The sequence below is a fragment of the Chelonoidis abingdonii genome, chromosome 4 (genome assembly GCF_003597395.2).
Source record: "Chelonoidis abingdonii isolate Lonesome George chromosome 4, CheloAbing_2.0, whole genome shotgun sequence".
NCBI lineage: Eukaryota > Metazoa > Chordata > Testudines > Testudinidae > Chelonoidis > Chelonoidis abingdonii.
Genome location: NC_133772.1, coordinates 111,154,040 through 111,169,298, shown reverse-complemented (window position 1 = coordinate 111,169,298; position 15,259 = coordinate 111,154,040). Strand labels below are relative to the sequence as shown.

At 47.2% G+C, this 15,259-nt stretch overlaps 1 protein-coding gene across 2 annotated transcripts in view; it reads right to left on the bottom strand.

Moving 5' to 3' along the window:
• The window catches only part of IFT43 (intraflagellar transport 43), a 54,514-nt gene extending 40,173 nt beyond the window's left edge, over positions 1 to 14,341 (bottom strand). The window contains exons 1-3 of one of the 2 annotated variants that reach the window (XM_032801941.1): positions 14,235 to 14,341; positions 13,231 to 13,329; positions 8,098 to 8,118 (exon numbers count right to left, since the gene is read on the bottom strand). In XM_032801941.1, the coding sequence (XP_032657832.1) occupies positions 8,098 to 8,118; positions 13,231 to 13,329; positions 14,235 to 14,285 (171 nt within the window). In that variant the 5' untranslated portion in view covers positions 14,286 to 14,341. The remainder of the gene's footprint in view (positions 1 to 8,097; positions 8,119 to 13,230; positions 13,330 to 14,234) is intronic. The other variant, XM_032801942.1, reaches the window with a different exon arrangement.
• Between the last annotated feature and the right edge of the window lie 918 nt (positions 14,342 to 15,259).

Sequence of the window (15,259 nt, the reverse complement as noted above, 5' to 3'; positions counted from 1 at the left end):
CAGTATAACTCAGGCCATAGGACTTCTGTGAATTAATGCCTAATCAAAATTATTCATATTTTTTAGAGGGAAAAAAATCAAATCTTGATTAAATTTTTTCCAGTAAGGGTGAATCCACTATATCCCTTGTTGCAATCATTAATTAATTATATAGCATCATTTATCTAAAAAATTTCAAAGTGTTTTACAAATTAAAATGCAAGCGTCATATCACACATCATCAAAATACAGCCACTTCTGAAATGGATGTGGCTGCCCCAAGCAGCCCTAAATAAGAATTCAAGACAAAACTAAAAAGAATGTAATGTCCAGTTGAAACTTCACATGGAATTTAGGGATACAGTTCTGGTGTACTGGCCAAATTCCAGCCTAGATGAACCGATTTTTATGGAGTGGGCTGAAGGATTTTAATGACCAAAAGTGGTCAAGACCTCTGTGCCCCTAACTTCATAGTTAGGTGCCTAAATAAATGAATGGGCTTTCAAAATGATGAGCACCCAGTAGTTCTCAATGGGTGTCACCCTGGTTTATTGGTGGACAACTTTCTAGTTTAGCTTTTCCCATTTCTTGGCATGCTTATAAAATGCATTATTCTCTTTAGCTTCTTTGGCTGCATTAATTAGGGGCTGGTTTACACTACAAAGGTTTATCATCCAGGTTTACAAAAAATTTCACACTCTGTGCAACATAATTAAGCTGACCTAAGTCCTGGGGTAAACACTGTTAGGTCAACAGGAGAATTTTTCCATTAACCAAGCTACTGCCTCTTGGACAGGGGGATTTACCTACAGTGATAGAAGAACCCCTTTCATTGCTCTACTAAGTGTCTACGCTATAGTGGCACAGCTGCAACTGTGCTGCCATAGCGTTTCTAGTACAGACTTAGCCTACTTCAGTTTTCTTGATGCCCTTAGCTCTTTCCAAGTTTTAACTAAATTATATATTCTTGCTCAGATACCCATTTCCAGAAGCTCTCTTACCTTCAGTCCCTAGAAAATGTCCCTTGCTCATTAAAGAACCAAGCCACTACCAATTTTTTTCCCCTACAGGGATTCAGTCTGCTGTGTCTTTGTGGTGGTGCCTTTTAAGGATTCCCCAGACCTCCCTCCTCACCAGTAGAGTTTAAATACAATCCATTGCATGTTGCTCATTGCCCCCCATAATTACTTGAATCCTATTAGTCATACCTTGCTAGGAGCTGTGAACCCCTATTCCTCACTATGCTGAATTCCAACAACTAGTGGTCACTGGCTCCTTCCTACTATTCTCAGTTAGTTCCTCTTCCTTCTCAGATGGCAGTAATTCTAGGGTGGTTTCTCCTCTGCTCTCTACGTCACTGGGTGGAGGTTCCAGACTCCTATTAAGTTGTGCTTCTACAGCAGCAGAGGTAAAGGAGCTTTGTGGGTGCTGGAAGCACCTCAACTGCCTCTCTTTGGAACTTGAGGAACAGGCAATGGAAGATGATTAGTGTTACAGAGGCAGGTTATGGATGCTCTGGATCCTTCCCATAAACAGATTCTCAGAAGGGACTGGAGACGTGGATTCATTTTCCTTCATCATCACGACACCCCTTGAAAGGCATCAGCACTCTGTGCCGGAAATATGAACTCAAACGACACCAACAGTGTGTGTCAGAGGGCACATGGGCCTCAATCCCAACCTGAGAGGCCATGATGACAGGTCAACAGTGGTCCATCCCATGTATCTCATACCTCCTACCCAACATCTGATAGAAGCACACGGCCCAGCTCCCTGTCCCAGGCAGTAGCTTTGGGGGGTGGCGGTCTGGTGGCAGAAGGAGATTGCATGTAGATGCCTTGTTTTCATTTAACAACCACCACAGAATGGAGCAAAAGAAGGGCTAGGCTTCAGTTTCAGTCTCCACAATAAGTTACCCAAGGCTCCTCTACAGCTAAGAAAAGCTGCCTCCTCAGAAAGGACTCATGAATTAGTTTTAATTATCTCCAAACAGAAGAATTCTGACTCAAATAGCCCCAGTGCCTCTGAGCAGACACACAAAGAAACCAGTCTGTACAACCATCACACAGAACAAAACATGGGGAAGGCCTGATTCCTTGATCTGCCCAAACCAACTCCCCTAGCTTCCTAGGATAACGGAGAGTGGTCCACACTACCAGACCCCCTAGGGGCCGTCTCTCTTTATCAGGCCTTTCTTAGAAAGCAGTAAAGCTGCCTTTAGCAAATCAGTCTCCCAGAAGTTCCCAGGAGTATCCTAAATCCCTGGAGGACTGCGTCTTCACTTCTCCAGGACCTTTTTATCCTAGTAGACGCTCACTTCCCTTTACTAGGAAAATTGAGTCAGAGGTGCATCAAGATGGCAAGGAACTCAGGTCTACACTGGGGCGGGGGGAAGGGGGCGTTGACCTAAGATACACAACTTTAGCTACGCGAATAGCGTAGCTGAAGTCGGTGTATCTTAGGTCGATTTACCTGGCCATGAGGACAGTGGCGAATCAACCACTGCTGCTCCCCCGTCAACTCTGCTTCCGCCTCTCGCCACGGTGGAGTTCTGGAGTTAACAGCAGAGTGATCGATTTTATTGCGCCCACATTAGACACAATAAATTGATCCCCGATACATCGATCACTACCCACTGATCCGGCGGGTAGTGTATATGTACCCTCATTTAGAGCCCCAAAAGATCTCTACCACCTATCACAGGGGATAAGCAGCAGCAGCTCATGCTGTACAACAGTTGTCAGGACTTCATGCTGTAAAACAACGGTCATATACAACTACGTAAATCAGCCCCATGTTTCTGTCCTTTCAATAAAGTACATATACTGAAGCATATGGCACCCAGCCCTGCCCTCCTGTGGCTTATATCCTTCCCTCTCTCCTCACACCTATACATCAATTCACTACCCCCAATGGCTTATCCTTTCCAACCCTGGGGTAACACAACAATGTCCCTCCTCACCCCAAGGCTACATGGTAATGCCCTTCCCACCCATCCTGGTTATATACAAAAAGGTCCTTCTAATCAGCTTGCTCCTCCCTAGGGCTACGTACTGGTAGCAAATGTTCTCATCCAGCTATACCCCTCCATCAGCTCCTTTAGTGGGCTCAGGATAGAAGCATTCAAAGCATGAAATATATGTGTGGAAAAATCTTTTAATAAAACTATTTCCCATGTGATTCCCAGTGTCTGTCGCTCCTCCCCACCCAGGGAGCTGCTGAGCATCACAACAGTTAGGCCAGCTGAACAGGGATGATGCTACAAAAAAGGCTGGGAAATGTGGCTGATTAGAAGAGCTATTTTGGTGAGAATGAAGGAAGATGTCATGGAAAGGCCAACAGATAACCTTAACAGGCTGAAAATAACTGCCCTGCTGGCTGGCCACTTGGGGTCCAGGGGGGAGTGGGAGAGAGGCAATACAGGGCCTTGGGGAGCACCAGGCCATATGATGCTGGGGCTCACACTGGGGAAGCTGGCCTAATTAGGGAACATGAGTTTAGTTGCATTTTTCAGATTCCTCCTGGAGGATCTGGCCAACTTCCAGCTGAGCAGGCCCAGGAATGGCTGAGAGTCCAGCATGTCTGCAGGCAACAGAGAACCACATAGAAAGAGAAGCAAGTCCACTTCAAAAGCATACAGGTGTAACAGCCCATGACTTCCGAAACACTGGCTCCCCTCTGGTGGATGATGCGTCCCCTAATAGAGGAGAATAACAGGATCCATGTAGCCAGCAGAAACTCCTGGACATGGCAGGTAAGTTCAGCCCAGTCCAGGACAAACATGTTTGCCAAGCAAATCTGGGATGGCATTCACAACTGAAAACATCGCCAAGAAATACAGCCTTGGAGCTGGCACTTATTTCTCTCAGGCTCTGTTGAGATGCCTCTCGCTGCGAGAGCTATTAACTCCCACCCCCAACACCACACCAAACCATGCAAAGCTTTGGTAGCATGTCCCATACCAAGAGGGGTTAGCCTTAGCTGAGGGCTCCTCCATAGTCAAGCAACATGGGGGACAGCAGAACCCTACTGAGCAAGAGATCTTAATTAGACTGTTAGATCTGTGGGGTAGGGGTTTTTTGTTCTGTTTGTACAGCACCTAGCACAATGGAGTCCTGGTCCATGACCGGGGCTCCTAGGCATTACCACTATACAAATAATAACTAATAAGAAGGATTGAAGTATCTTGTTGGAGCAAGACAGGACTCCTTCAGTTCTAAACTCAGAGCAGGGGGTACTGGGAAAGCACCTAGCATAGAGCAGATGTTTCCTCAAAATAAATAAATAATCCCCCATTGGGATAAACCCACTGCTGGACATATGCAACAGTGGACTCAAAAGCATCTTACTCTAACTTCTGTATCTCAGACTGGAATGCCATAGGGTCAATACACCTGTACCCCAACATAACGCAACCTGATATAACAAAAATTTGAATACAACGCGGTAAAGCAGTGCTCCGGGGGCAGGGCTGCGCTCCAGCGGATCAAAGCAAGTTCGATATAACGTGGCTTCACCTATAACGCGATAAGATTTTTAGGTTCCTGAGGACAGCATTATATCTGAGTAGAGGTGTATTTAGGTTCTGAGAAAGTTTGGGAGTGGCTAATAGAATCAGATTAGAGCTTACTATGTAAACAGGGCTATCGACCCAAATACAGAGCGAGGTGCTTGAACAAGAACTGAGGAAGAAAAAATACTGTTTCATTTTCTGCTTTCTCTGATCCGGCAAAGTCTTACCCAGGTGAGCAAGCCTCAGTCACACTAGTAATGCTATTGATTTTAATGGAGATCCTCACCTGCATGATCAGGCCTGTACTAAATTATATATGTAAAGTACTTTGCTTTATATTCTCCTCACCTGTTTTTCCAACAACAGCTCACATTATTAATCATGATTGCATTCCTGATAAATGACCAGCTTAATTTAAATAAAATAATAGCACTTTTCCAGCTGCTTTACAAATATTAGTCAATCTTCATTTAACAGAAAGGGATTAAGGCACAGATTGGAGAAGGAACTTGTCCAAGGTCACACACCAAATCTGTGGCAGAGCAGGAGCAGAATCCAGGAGTCTTGGTTCCCACTCCTTTTCTCACTCCAACACACTTTGCCTCTCCAGATTAACTATGTTCTCTTCCTTGCCACAAAGCCGAGATACAGGAATAGACACTTTATTATTCCATTGACCCTTCCATCCCTTTGCTATGTGTCGTAGGCAGCCTTGGAAAGCGCAGCCCAATGACTGGTTGAACCTGGCAGGCATTCAAATCTAAGCCAAGGGATGCAGAACACATCCTGGAGCAGGCAGATGGATGGAGGGCAGGACTTCAGCAGGCACATTCACACAAAGAGCACAAATGCTGCTGGTTCAATAATCTTCAACCCCCAGTGGGGAACATACCTAATACAGAAAGAGCCCAGATTATAAACACTCAGTGCAGTCCAAAGAGAGTTCAGAGAAGGGCTATATGAGTCATCAGGGCAATGGAGGGGCCAACTTCAAACAGATGATTAAAGAAGCTAAGTATTTCAGCTTGGCTGAGCAATGACTAAGGGAGGGATGTATTGTAGCCACAGAAGTCTGTGGACCCACTTCATAGTAGATTCCATTTATAATGGTTTTATAAAGGGTTAATAAATGATTAATAGAGATCATAAATATTTTATAGACACAAGTAGTAGGCATTACAGATGATTATAAGCAACTTACTGATTCATCAGACCCTACAGCAATTAACCATTTATTTTCCTGTTATAAAATTATTTATAAATGTAACCTCAATATAAAGAATGACCAGGTATCTGAAGGGTGTAAACCCTAGGGAGGAAGGCAGGGATTTAGGCCAGGTGGTCCTAAAGTATTTCAGAGTAATGATCACTTCTCACTAGAACAATCGCCTCTTTGACACTGCCTCTCCCTCCCATCACACAACATCTCCGTAGCAACAACTGCTCACATGGAAAAGTCCCATCAGGAAAATATTGCTTATTTTAATGAAATGTAGCAGCCAGGAGGAGCTACTACCATGTGACCAACCAGCTCTCCAGATTCCCAGCAAGTGCTCAATAGGACTGGCTTGGGAACTGCTGATCTAGGGTGATACAGGGAGCTGCAATTGGATCTAACCAGACAGAATTAACCTGATGAAGATTTAGGTTGATTCTCTTCCTAGCAGCAAGAAGAAAGTCTGTGGAATCATCCCCCAAGGGAAGTCCCGTCACTTGAGACAGCGAAAACTACTTGGGACACAACCCTGGGGCTTCTAATATAGGGAACAATCCTGATCTGACCTGGCAGGAGAATGGGTGAACTAGGTGGATCTATCTTACCATTAACTATTATGATACTATGAAAAGAAAATTGTGAATTGCAGTGCTGTTTCTCTCTCTACATCAGGCATCAGACCAACTGAAAGTAACGCCCTGTGGCCAGAAGTAATGAGGTGTGAGGCAGAATCTCCTTCCTGGACTTTAGCCTTCACACATAATAACCCCTCCACAATGGGACCTCATACAGTCTTTATAGGATTGGAATAAAAACCGAAAGGGCTGATCCCCCATAGCTTTGATTCAGCAGACAATTGACAACTGAGGACCTGGTAACAGGTGGTGTTCTGCCTGGTAGGTGGCAGACACAGTCATTTCTCTGTTGAACTGCCTCATGCACAGTAGTTCCCATCACATGCAGAGGGCTTGACACCAAGCTGCTAAACACCCTCAACTCCCACTGACTTCAATGCAATCAGCACCTTGTAGGATCAGGTCCAGAGGCACTGGCCTTAGGAAGAGATTCACATGACACAGACCAATAAGATATCATGTTTACCAGCTCGTATTTAACCAGATAGCTCAGGGAAGCCTTGGGAGGAAAGCTGCATCTGCTCTGAAAAAGACGTTCCTGTTTGGAGAGGATGCAACCCATTTCCTCCTCACCTTTGGATCGAAAAAGGAAGCACTTCTTCAAAGCTTTGGAGCTCAGCAGTATTGCTGGCAGTGAGGGAGAAGAAAGGAGAGCCACGCCACCTTCCCTCCAGGGCTCAACTGTTGCAGAACTTCCAGCTCCTTCTGGTGAGGGGAGTGAAGACGAGCTAGGACATGCCATGCCACCACTAGGGTATTGGGATGGTGCTTTCTCCTCTCTACCTTTCTTCAGCTAAAAGAAGTATTTGTGTATCTAATATATACAATAAGCAGCTTTAGCCAGGAGGACTGGGCAACAGCAACTCCTGCCATAGGCAGAAACTACACAAGACACGTAGCCCAGAACCTTTCCAGAAAATTCAGAAACATTTCCAAGCTTTCCCCCAGGAAACAACTGCCCATTTGATGAGTTTCTAGCACATCCTGAACAGCAGTCAGGACTCCCTTTTCTAAATGAATGCTGTGAAATTTCATGAATGTCTTTTAGTTATGGTAAATCCATACAGAAGAGCACTATTGAAAATGCAGCTCCCTTCATGTAACTCAGGAGCTCAGCACAAACCCAAACTCACCAGATTCCCTCCCGGTGATAACATTTCCCAAGGAGTTGGTGCAGTGAGAATACAAGGGGTGCAACCAAATTCCAGGGGCAGAAGAACATCACAGAATGGGCACAGTCCTAGCTAGAACCCAGTTTGTCTATTGACTGGCCTCCTGATGGGCACCAGCAGGACTCTGTGACTCTTAAAGGGGAGCTTTCACACTAGGGCATCCTGCCAAGCATACCATAGATAAAATGAAAACCCAGTCTCCGGTTTGACACCTTGGTCACTAATTGCTGATATTATGTTTTTCAGTGAGGGCACAGCACCTTCCCAGCTCCTCCACTCTCACTGGCTTCAACATGGAATCGGATGTCCCCACCATTTCTGTGGCAACACGCATGACTGTGACCTTAGTGTAGGATGCATCAGCTAGGAAGAAGAGAAATCCCTATGAAGCAAAGGATAGCAGTAAGAGTCAAGGGAAAGCAGGCAAATCATTGAGCCTGAGGCATGAGACTACTATATTTTATTCTCCTGTGTGAAAGTCCCTTTCAAGGCAATCTCCACTTGCATTGACAGGTTAGCTCTGCCAGTTTCTCTAGAAGAAGCCAGCATCTACCCAGTAGCCTCTAGTCCTACAAGGTCTACCTTTTCCTCAGTGTCTTCATCCTAGAAGGATCAGCAGGGGGAAAAGAGAAAGAAAAATTATAAAAAAAGAAAAACCGTTAAAGGCCCCCAACACGAGTCTCTGAATTTCAGCTTGGAACGAATACAAGCAACACCTAAAGGACCCTGTGCACTTGATTCTCCCCTGCCACACACCTCGTGTAACCATTCACACCCGGAGAGAGTGTGTGTCAACTCCCATCATTCACAATGGCGATATTTTACATTTGCTTTGTGTGGGTGTCAGTGAACAACAATCCAAGACAGGAGAGAGTTTGGCCATGCATGTTCAACTGCAAAGACAGCAGAAGGCTGCCGCAAACCAGATGCTTGTCCAGGGACTGCCTAAGAAGGAAGCCAAGTTACAAACAAGGCCAACAGAGAGTAGATAAAGTCATTTCTCCCTAAAGAATGAAAGGTTCCAAACCACACATAGGTGCAGGTTAGAGTGGTGAAAAGGGGGTTTTAGAGAATAAATACACCTGCAAGAGCACCAGAGCGGGTCCCCAGTCACACAACTGATTTATATATGCAGGAGGCTGCAGCTATGTATCTTAGAGCCTGAGTATGATCAGATCCCCTACAGTAACTGTGGATCTGCATGATATATTACCCACACAGATTTCATTCTTGGTGCACATGTAACACTGACAGACCCCAATCATCGGCAGGTGGGATCAAACCTGGGATTTCTGGAGCTAAATGCATGAGCCTCTACTGCATGAGCTACAAGCCACATGGCCCTTAGGCCTGGTCTACACTGGGGGTGGGGCGGAAATATTGATCTAAGATATGCAACTTCAGCTACGCTATTCTCATAGCTGAAGTCGACGCATCTTAGATCGATTTAGTTCGCGTCCTTGCGGCACATGATCAACGGCCGCCGCTCCCCCATCAACTCCGCTTCCGCCTCTCGCCCTGGTGGAGTTCTGGAGTCAACGGGGAGCACGTTCGGGGATCAATGTATCACATCTAGACCATCATTCCCTGATAGATCGATCACTACCTGCCGATCCAGTAGGTAGTGTAGACATACCCTTAGCTAAGGCTGTAGCAGACTCATTAACCCTAAGTGGTCTCAGTGCTACTAGAGGGGAGAGAACACCATGCCCAGGAGGTGTGTGGGTTATACACATGCACACCCTGCACAGGAGATTGGATTATTTCAGCTAGCAATGTCCATTGGGGCCATGTCTGTGTCCCAGGTGCCCTCCTGCACCCTCCCCCCCCCCACTCCCCTCAGGGCATAAAAGGCTGAGCAGGCCCAACCATCCCTCAGTTTCTTTGCCAGTATGGAACCCAAGTGATATAGGACTCGTATAGTAATGGGAAGAGGGAGCAGGTCATAGACTACATGTGAACATCACATCTAAGAACCACAGTTACTGCAAAGTAAGTAACCTTTCTTTTTTGAGCAATTGTCCACATGGATTCCACTTCTGGCTACTCCAAGGGAGGGGCCATTATATCACATGCCCTGTCTAAGCATAGGAGAGGTTGGTATGAGGCATACCTCTTAAACCTAGCATACTGGTAATTCCAAAGCAGATGCTTTGGATATCACTATTTTCAATCTCTCAAGGATAAGTGACCAGTTAGCACGCCCAGCAATCAGTCACTTAGGGCAAGGCTACACTTGCAAACGTAGAGCGCTGTGAGTTAAACCCACCTTCATAGAGCACAGTAGGGAAAGTGCTGCAGTCTGTCCACACTAACAGCTTTGAGCGCACTGGCGTAGCCAAATTTGTGGCACTTGCAGCGGCATTGGGACTGGTGTATTATGGGCAGCTATCCCAGCATGCAAGTGACAGCAATGCGCTTTTCAAATGGGGGGGGTAGGGGAAGTGGAGTGTGACAGGGAGTGTGTTGTGCGAATGTGGAAGGAGAGAGAGAGTGGGTTTTGGGGTGCTGAGTGTGTGTCAGCCTGCTGTCTTGTAAGTTCAGACCCCCTTCTCCCTCCCTCACTCACTCAAAGCAAACAGTAAATGTTTACTGTTTCTCTGAGCTGATAAACAGCTGGCTTCTCCAAAACAAAACTCTGAAAGGGCATTTCACATCAAGAGTGGCCACTTGACTTAAGGGGATTATGGGATGTTTCCAGAGGCTGATCACAGTGCAGTAATGCAACGCCTCGTTCAAACTAGTGCTGCGGTGCTCCAATGAAGGTGCAGCAAATGTTATTCCACTTGCCAAGGTGGAGTACCAACAGTGCTGTAGCTGTGGAGTCAGAGTGCTCTACGTGCCTTGCCAGTGTGGATAGGGAGTGAGCTAGGGCACCCAGGGCTGCTTTATTGCGCTGTAACTCGCAAGCATAGCCAAGGTCTTAGTCTTTGCCAAAGCAGCGGGTATCACTGAGCTAGTCAGTACTGAGGTCCACAATACTGAAGCTTTGAGTCCACAGGCTACAGGTACTCAGTCATTCAGTGCCAGGGTGGGTACCAACAGCAGCCCAGTCTGCCAATTGAGTGGGCACTGCACCTGCTGTTTTGGAGGTCAGCACCAGGACACCAGAAGAAGCCTTTCTAAGATTATGGCCCTTAAACAAGTGAGCCCAAGATATGAGTCTAGTGACTCAGGTGCCAGGGATGGTGACCAGTATCTTGGCTCATCTCTGGAGCAGTGCTCCTTTCTGCTGATCAGAAGTTGTGAACACTGATGTAGAAGTGGACAAATGAGGCTCTGAGCAGATGTTACCCAGGAGCTTGGGGTGGAATCTCAGCCCACCAGGGCACTAAGTAAGAGAGGCACTAAGAGAGAGGCACTAGCAGATGGCTGAGGTCTGGCTGAAGCCTTCTCCTCAGTATGCAAGGAGACTTGCATCGAATTCTCAAGGAGGAACAGCTTCAGGCTGGCTTCCCTCACACAGATTGCACCTGGAAAAAAAGTGACAAATGGAACATTGCTCTGGGATGGACACTTCTCCAGGGCAGTACTAAAATAACTGAGCCTACAAATCTACCCTCATTGCGAGCACAAAGAGTGAAAGTTCATAAAATATCATCATAACCTATAACAAATGTGAATGAAAAATATGTGCAAAAGTGAGACAAGACAGACTGAATTAATCCAAACCAAAAGGCTTACTAATACAATTCAAGGACAGTGTTAAGACCACACCTGGTAAACATGAAAAGTGTTGTACTGGAAATCAGTGGACCCAAATTAGCGTGTCAGAAATTAAGCCTAATTGGTAAACAAAATAATGAAAGGATAGGCCATCACTCCCCTTTGGGGGTCCTTAAAATAGAAGACTTTGTGGAGAAAATCAGAAGCTGTCTGACAACAGTGGCTGGGTGAGGGATGGATGGACCAGAAGGAATGAACTTCACCATCATGGCTGCCACCTGCATTGTCTCCTGGGACCCCAGGATTCGCTATCACCCATTAGGCCTTCATTGTTCTGATCCTGAAAAATGTCCTGACCAGACCTAGCCAGAGAAAAGGACCCAGATGACAATCTCCTCCACTGGGTCTGGCTAAATCCCAACCACCACCTGGGATGTGAGACTGTCACCTTCCCACATGTCCTTTTTCTTCCCCATCTTATTTCTTCTTTTTCCTGTTCTTCTCTTTTGGCCTTCTATCTCATAGAAGAGTCTGATTTAGCCAGCCAAGGCTGTATATTCTGCATAACTGCTGTGAGCATGTGACCAAAAAGAGGCAGCTAAATTCAATGCCCTAAGCAGCCTAAAGCTGGTACAAGGTTGCCAGGTCTCAGATAAGATTGTGTGCTGTGCCTGTGTTTTTCTAGCTGTGAGGTTGCAAGTGAAAGTCAATGCCACAGACAGAAGCTGCATTTTCTATCATTGCTGTTCTTTTCTCTCCCCTATTGAGTGGGTTTGTCTTGTTTTGTCTTCTAGGAAACAGGACTGGACTTTAACACCAAGAGCTCCAGCCCATCTCAACTAACTTCTCTTTCCCCCCCCAAAAAGAATAGTTATTACTATGTTTAATACCATCTAAAAGACCGTCAAAGGGGCTGGCAGGGAGTTTTCTTCCACAAACTGTCTCCAGCTAAATGGAAAGGGAACAAGAGATGTTGTTAAAATAAGATTTTTATTTAACACTTTATATTTCAAAGGCTTTAAGTGTTTTTCCTTCTTTTCAGTATCTTTAATAAAAGGTTTCAAAGATTTTTAATGGTGTATTTGCCATGGTTCTAAGCAGGCGGAGGTCTCTGTACAACAGACTTTGTGTAAAACTGTTTAATGCTGGACAGTGACAGAATCATGTTAACACCTTTAACTCTTTGTGCCCATATCGGCCATCAAAATTAATACAACAGCAGAGTAGGTACTGGGAATGTCCATTATTAATAGGCATCCAAGTGCCACATGAAGGATGGGTTTTAAAGTCTGGTGATTTTAAGCTTCTACTATTATGCTAGTACCCTGGGTAGGGGAGGGAACTCAAGTCTAACAAATTTAAGGAAAAAATTATATATAGCTTTTACTAACTAAAAACATATTAAGTCACTACCTCTTCTTTTAACTAACACCAGCACTGTGCACAGAGAAAGGGCAGACACTGCAAGGGTTCCATCTCACTGCCATGGATGGTAAGAAGGATTAAAGAAGGATAGTTGAGACCCATCAGACCTTTATGTCCTGGGGTGGAACACGATGGCAACTAGGACACAAGACCAACAGACACAGCTGGCCAAAAATCTGATCTTGTGAGCATGGGGCACATGAGCAACAAGAGTAGAATCCATGTGGAAAAAGATTACTCAAAGAAAGCAGCTACATTCATCACACTGCTTTTTGTGAGGCACTCCAGTGCAGATCCTCAGATTCCCCCATACCAGCATATTCCATATCACCATGCACATCTCTCCCATGGAAAATCATCATAGACCATGTCTGCCCTCCCCCACCCCAGTACAGTTACACATGTTGAAAACACTAGGACTGCACTCAGACATTCAGCAGCACAGTAATGGGAAATACAGAATGGCATTGTGGGCCCCAGCAATAAGAACAAGACTTAGTCAGGGGTAGACCTACACTGGTGAAGCAGGACCCCACAAGACATGCAGAATCCTCTGTAATGGGCAATGTCGGATTTAAGTGGCACCTTGGGTTGCAGGAATGTTATCCTGTCCATGGTACCCACCTCTCCAGTAGAAGTGGCAGAGGAATTCTTCCTGCTGAGACGATTCTCCTCAGGAAACGAATCCTGGCGAGCTCGGGCTCGTCGGCCCATCTTGGCCATCTGGTGGGGGGAGGAGGAGGGGCAGAAAGCACCGTTACTGACAGTAGCAACTTCAGGGCAGCAAGTACATGATGACGGAGAGAGAGAAATAGAATCCAAATAATTTCCCTAATGCAACATTAGCACTGTACTGTAAGAATCACAAACAGGACAAAAACAATATAAGCACTAAGACCATTATTTGTTCACTGCTCTCACAGCTATCTCTGGACCATTTTCCAAGTGGCCCCCTTTACACGGCACACACTCCCTGAACTGATCTACAAGGCCAGCAAACTCTCCTGGAAGTCCCTTCTCCAGACTCACCTCAGCAGCAAGGGGCATTTAAAAAAACAGCCAATTGGCAACAGCCTGGGGGGCAACTGGGGAGAGCCAACACTTAGATTTATTTGTATAAGGACAAGATAAATCAGATGTAGACGAACGCTGTACACGAGAGGATTGTATTTCTCTCTCCCAAGCCTTTTGGATGCCATGGGTCGGTCGTCTTTGACTGTATGGGATTACAAACAGGGACTGGGTCTTCTCACGTGGTTAGTGACGCCCCAGGTGGGGTCACACAGGGCGGAACAGGAGAGCCCCGGAGTAAGGGAAAAAATCCCCGGCGAGGGAACGGGCGACGGGCAGACCCCCGGCAGGGGGAGGGGGCGGCAAGGGGGGGGCAGAGCCCCCGGCAGGCGGGAAGGAGCGGCGGGAGGAGAGAGGGCGGCGGATGGGGGCGGGGCTCGGCGGGGCCCAGCCGCTCGCAGCCCGCCCTGGCCAGCAGCGCGGAGCAGCCCTGCCCCCCCGGGAAGCGCGGAGAGATCCCCAGCGCCCCGCTGTGCCGGCGACGGCACCACCGCGCGGGCCCGGGGCGGGCTGAACGCTCTCTGCCGGCTGCCCTCCCGGGGACGGGTCCCTCTTACCCCGGCTGCCCCCCTGCGCGGCTCCTCGCCCAGCCCCAGCTCGGCCTCCATCGCGCAACTGGGCCTCGCTCGAGCTAGGCCGGGCCCGCCTCCAGCGTCCTTAACAACCAAACCCCGCCCACCCTTAAAGGGGCCGCCGCGGCGAGTAGGGGCGAAGACTGCGCCACTGGGGTGAGGCTTCTGCCCTTCAGATGCCCAGACACCTCCCGCGCGGGGGGGACGCCTGACTCCCCGGGGAGGGGCTTTCCAGGGCCGCCAGCCTCCCTCGGCACCGCACTGGCCTCCCCATCTCGCCCGCCCGTGTTCTCTGTGGTGCTGTTATCAGGCACTGCCGTATACAGAAACCTGTAAGAGAGAACGTCAGTCTCCCTGGACACACAATAGCAGATTTAAAGGTAGCCATCCTGGGACAAAAAAGCTTCAGGACCAGACTTCAAAGAGAAACTGCTGAACTTCAGTTCATTTGCAAATTTGACACCATCAGCTCAGGATTAAACAAAGACTGTGAATGGCTTGCCAACTACAAAAGCAGTTTCTCCTTCCTTGATGTTCACACCTCAGCTGCTAGAAGAGAGCCTCATCCTCCTATTGAACTAACCTCGTTATCTCTATTCTGATTCTTGCCTGCATATTTATTCCTGCCTCTGGAAATTTCCACTACATGCATTCAATGAAGTGGGTGTTCACCCAAGAAAGCTTATGCTCCAATACGTCTGTTAGTCTATAAGGTGCCACAGGACTCTTTGTTGCTTTTTACAGATCCAGACTAACACGGCTACCCCTCTGATACTTCCCCCCAGGTTCCTGTAAGCCCATCTCCTCTTGGGGGTTCCCAGTCCCCCTCTCGCTCCTGCTTAGCCCCACCTAACTGCTCATCACCACATCTACTGCACCCATCCCACTCCCATGACACACAAGCCTTTTCTTCTGGGTAACTCCTTGTCCTCTCTCCCAAAGCCGGACCCATTGCTCCCAAGGGCCTGTCATTACCCAGTTCCCAAGGGCTCCTCTCCCTCAGTTCTCAA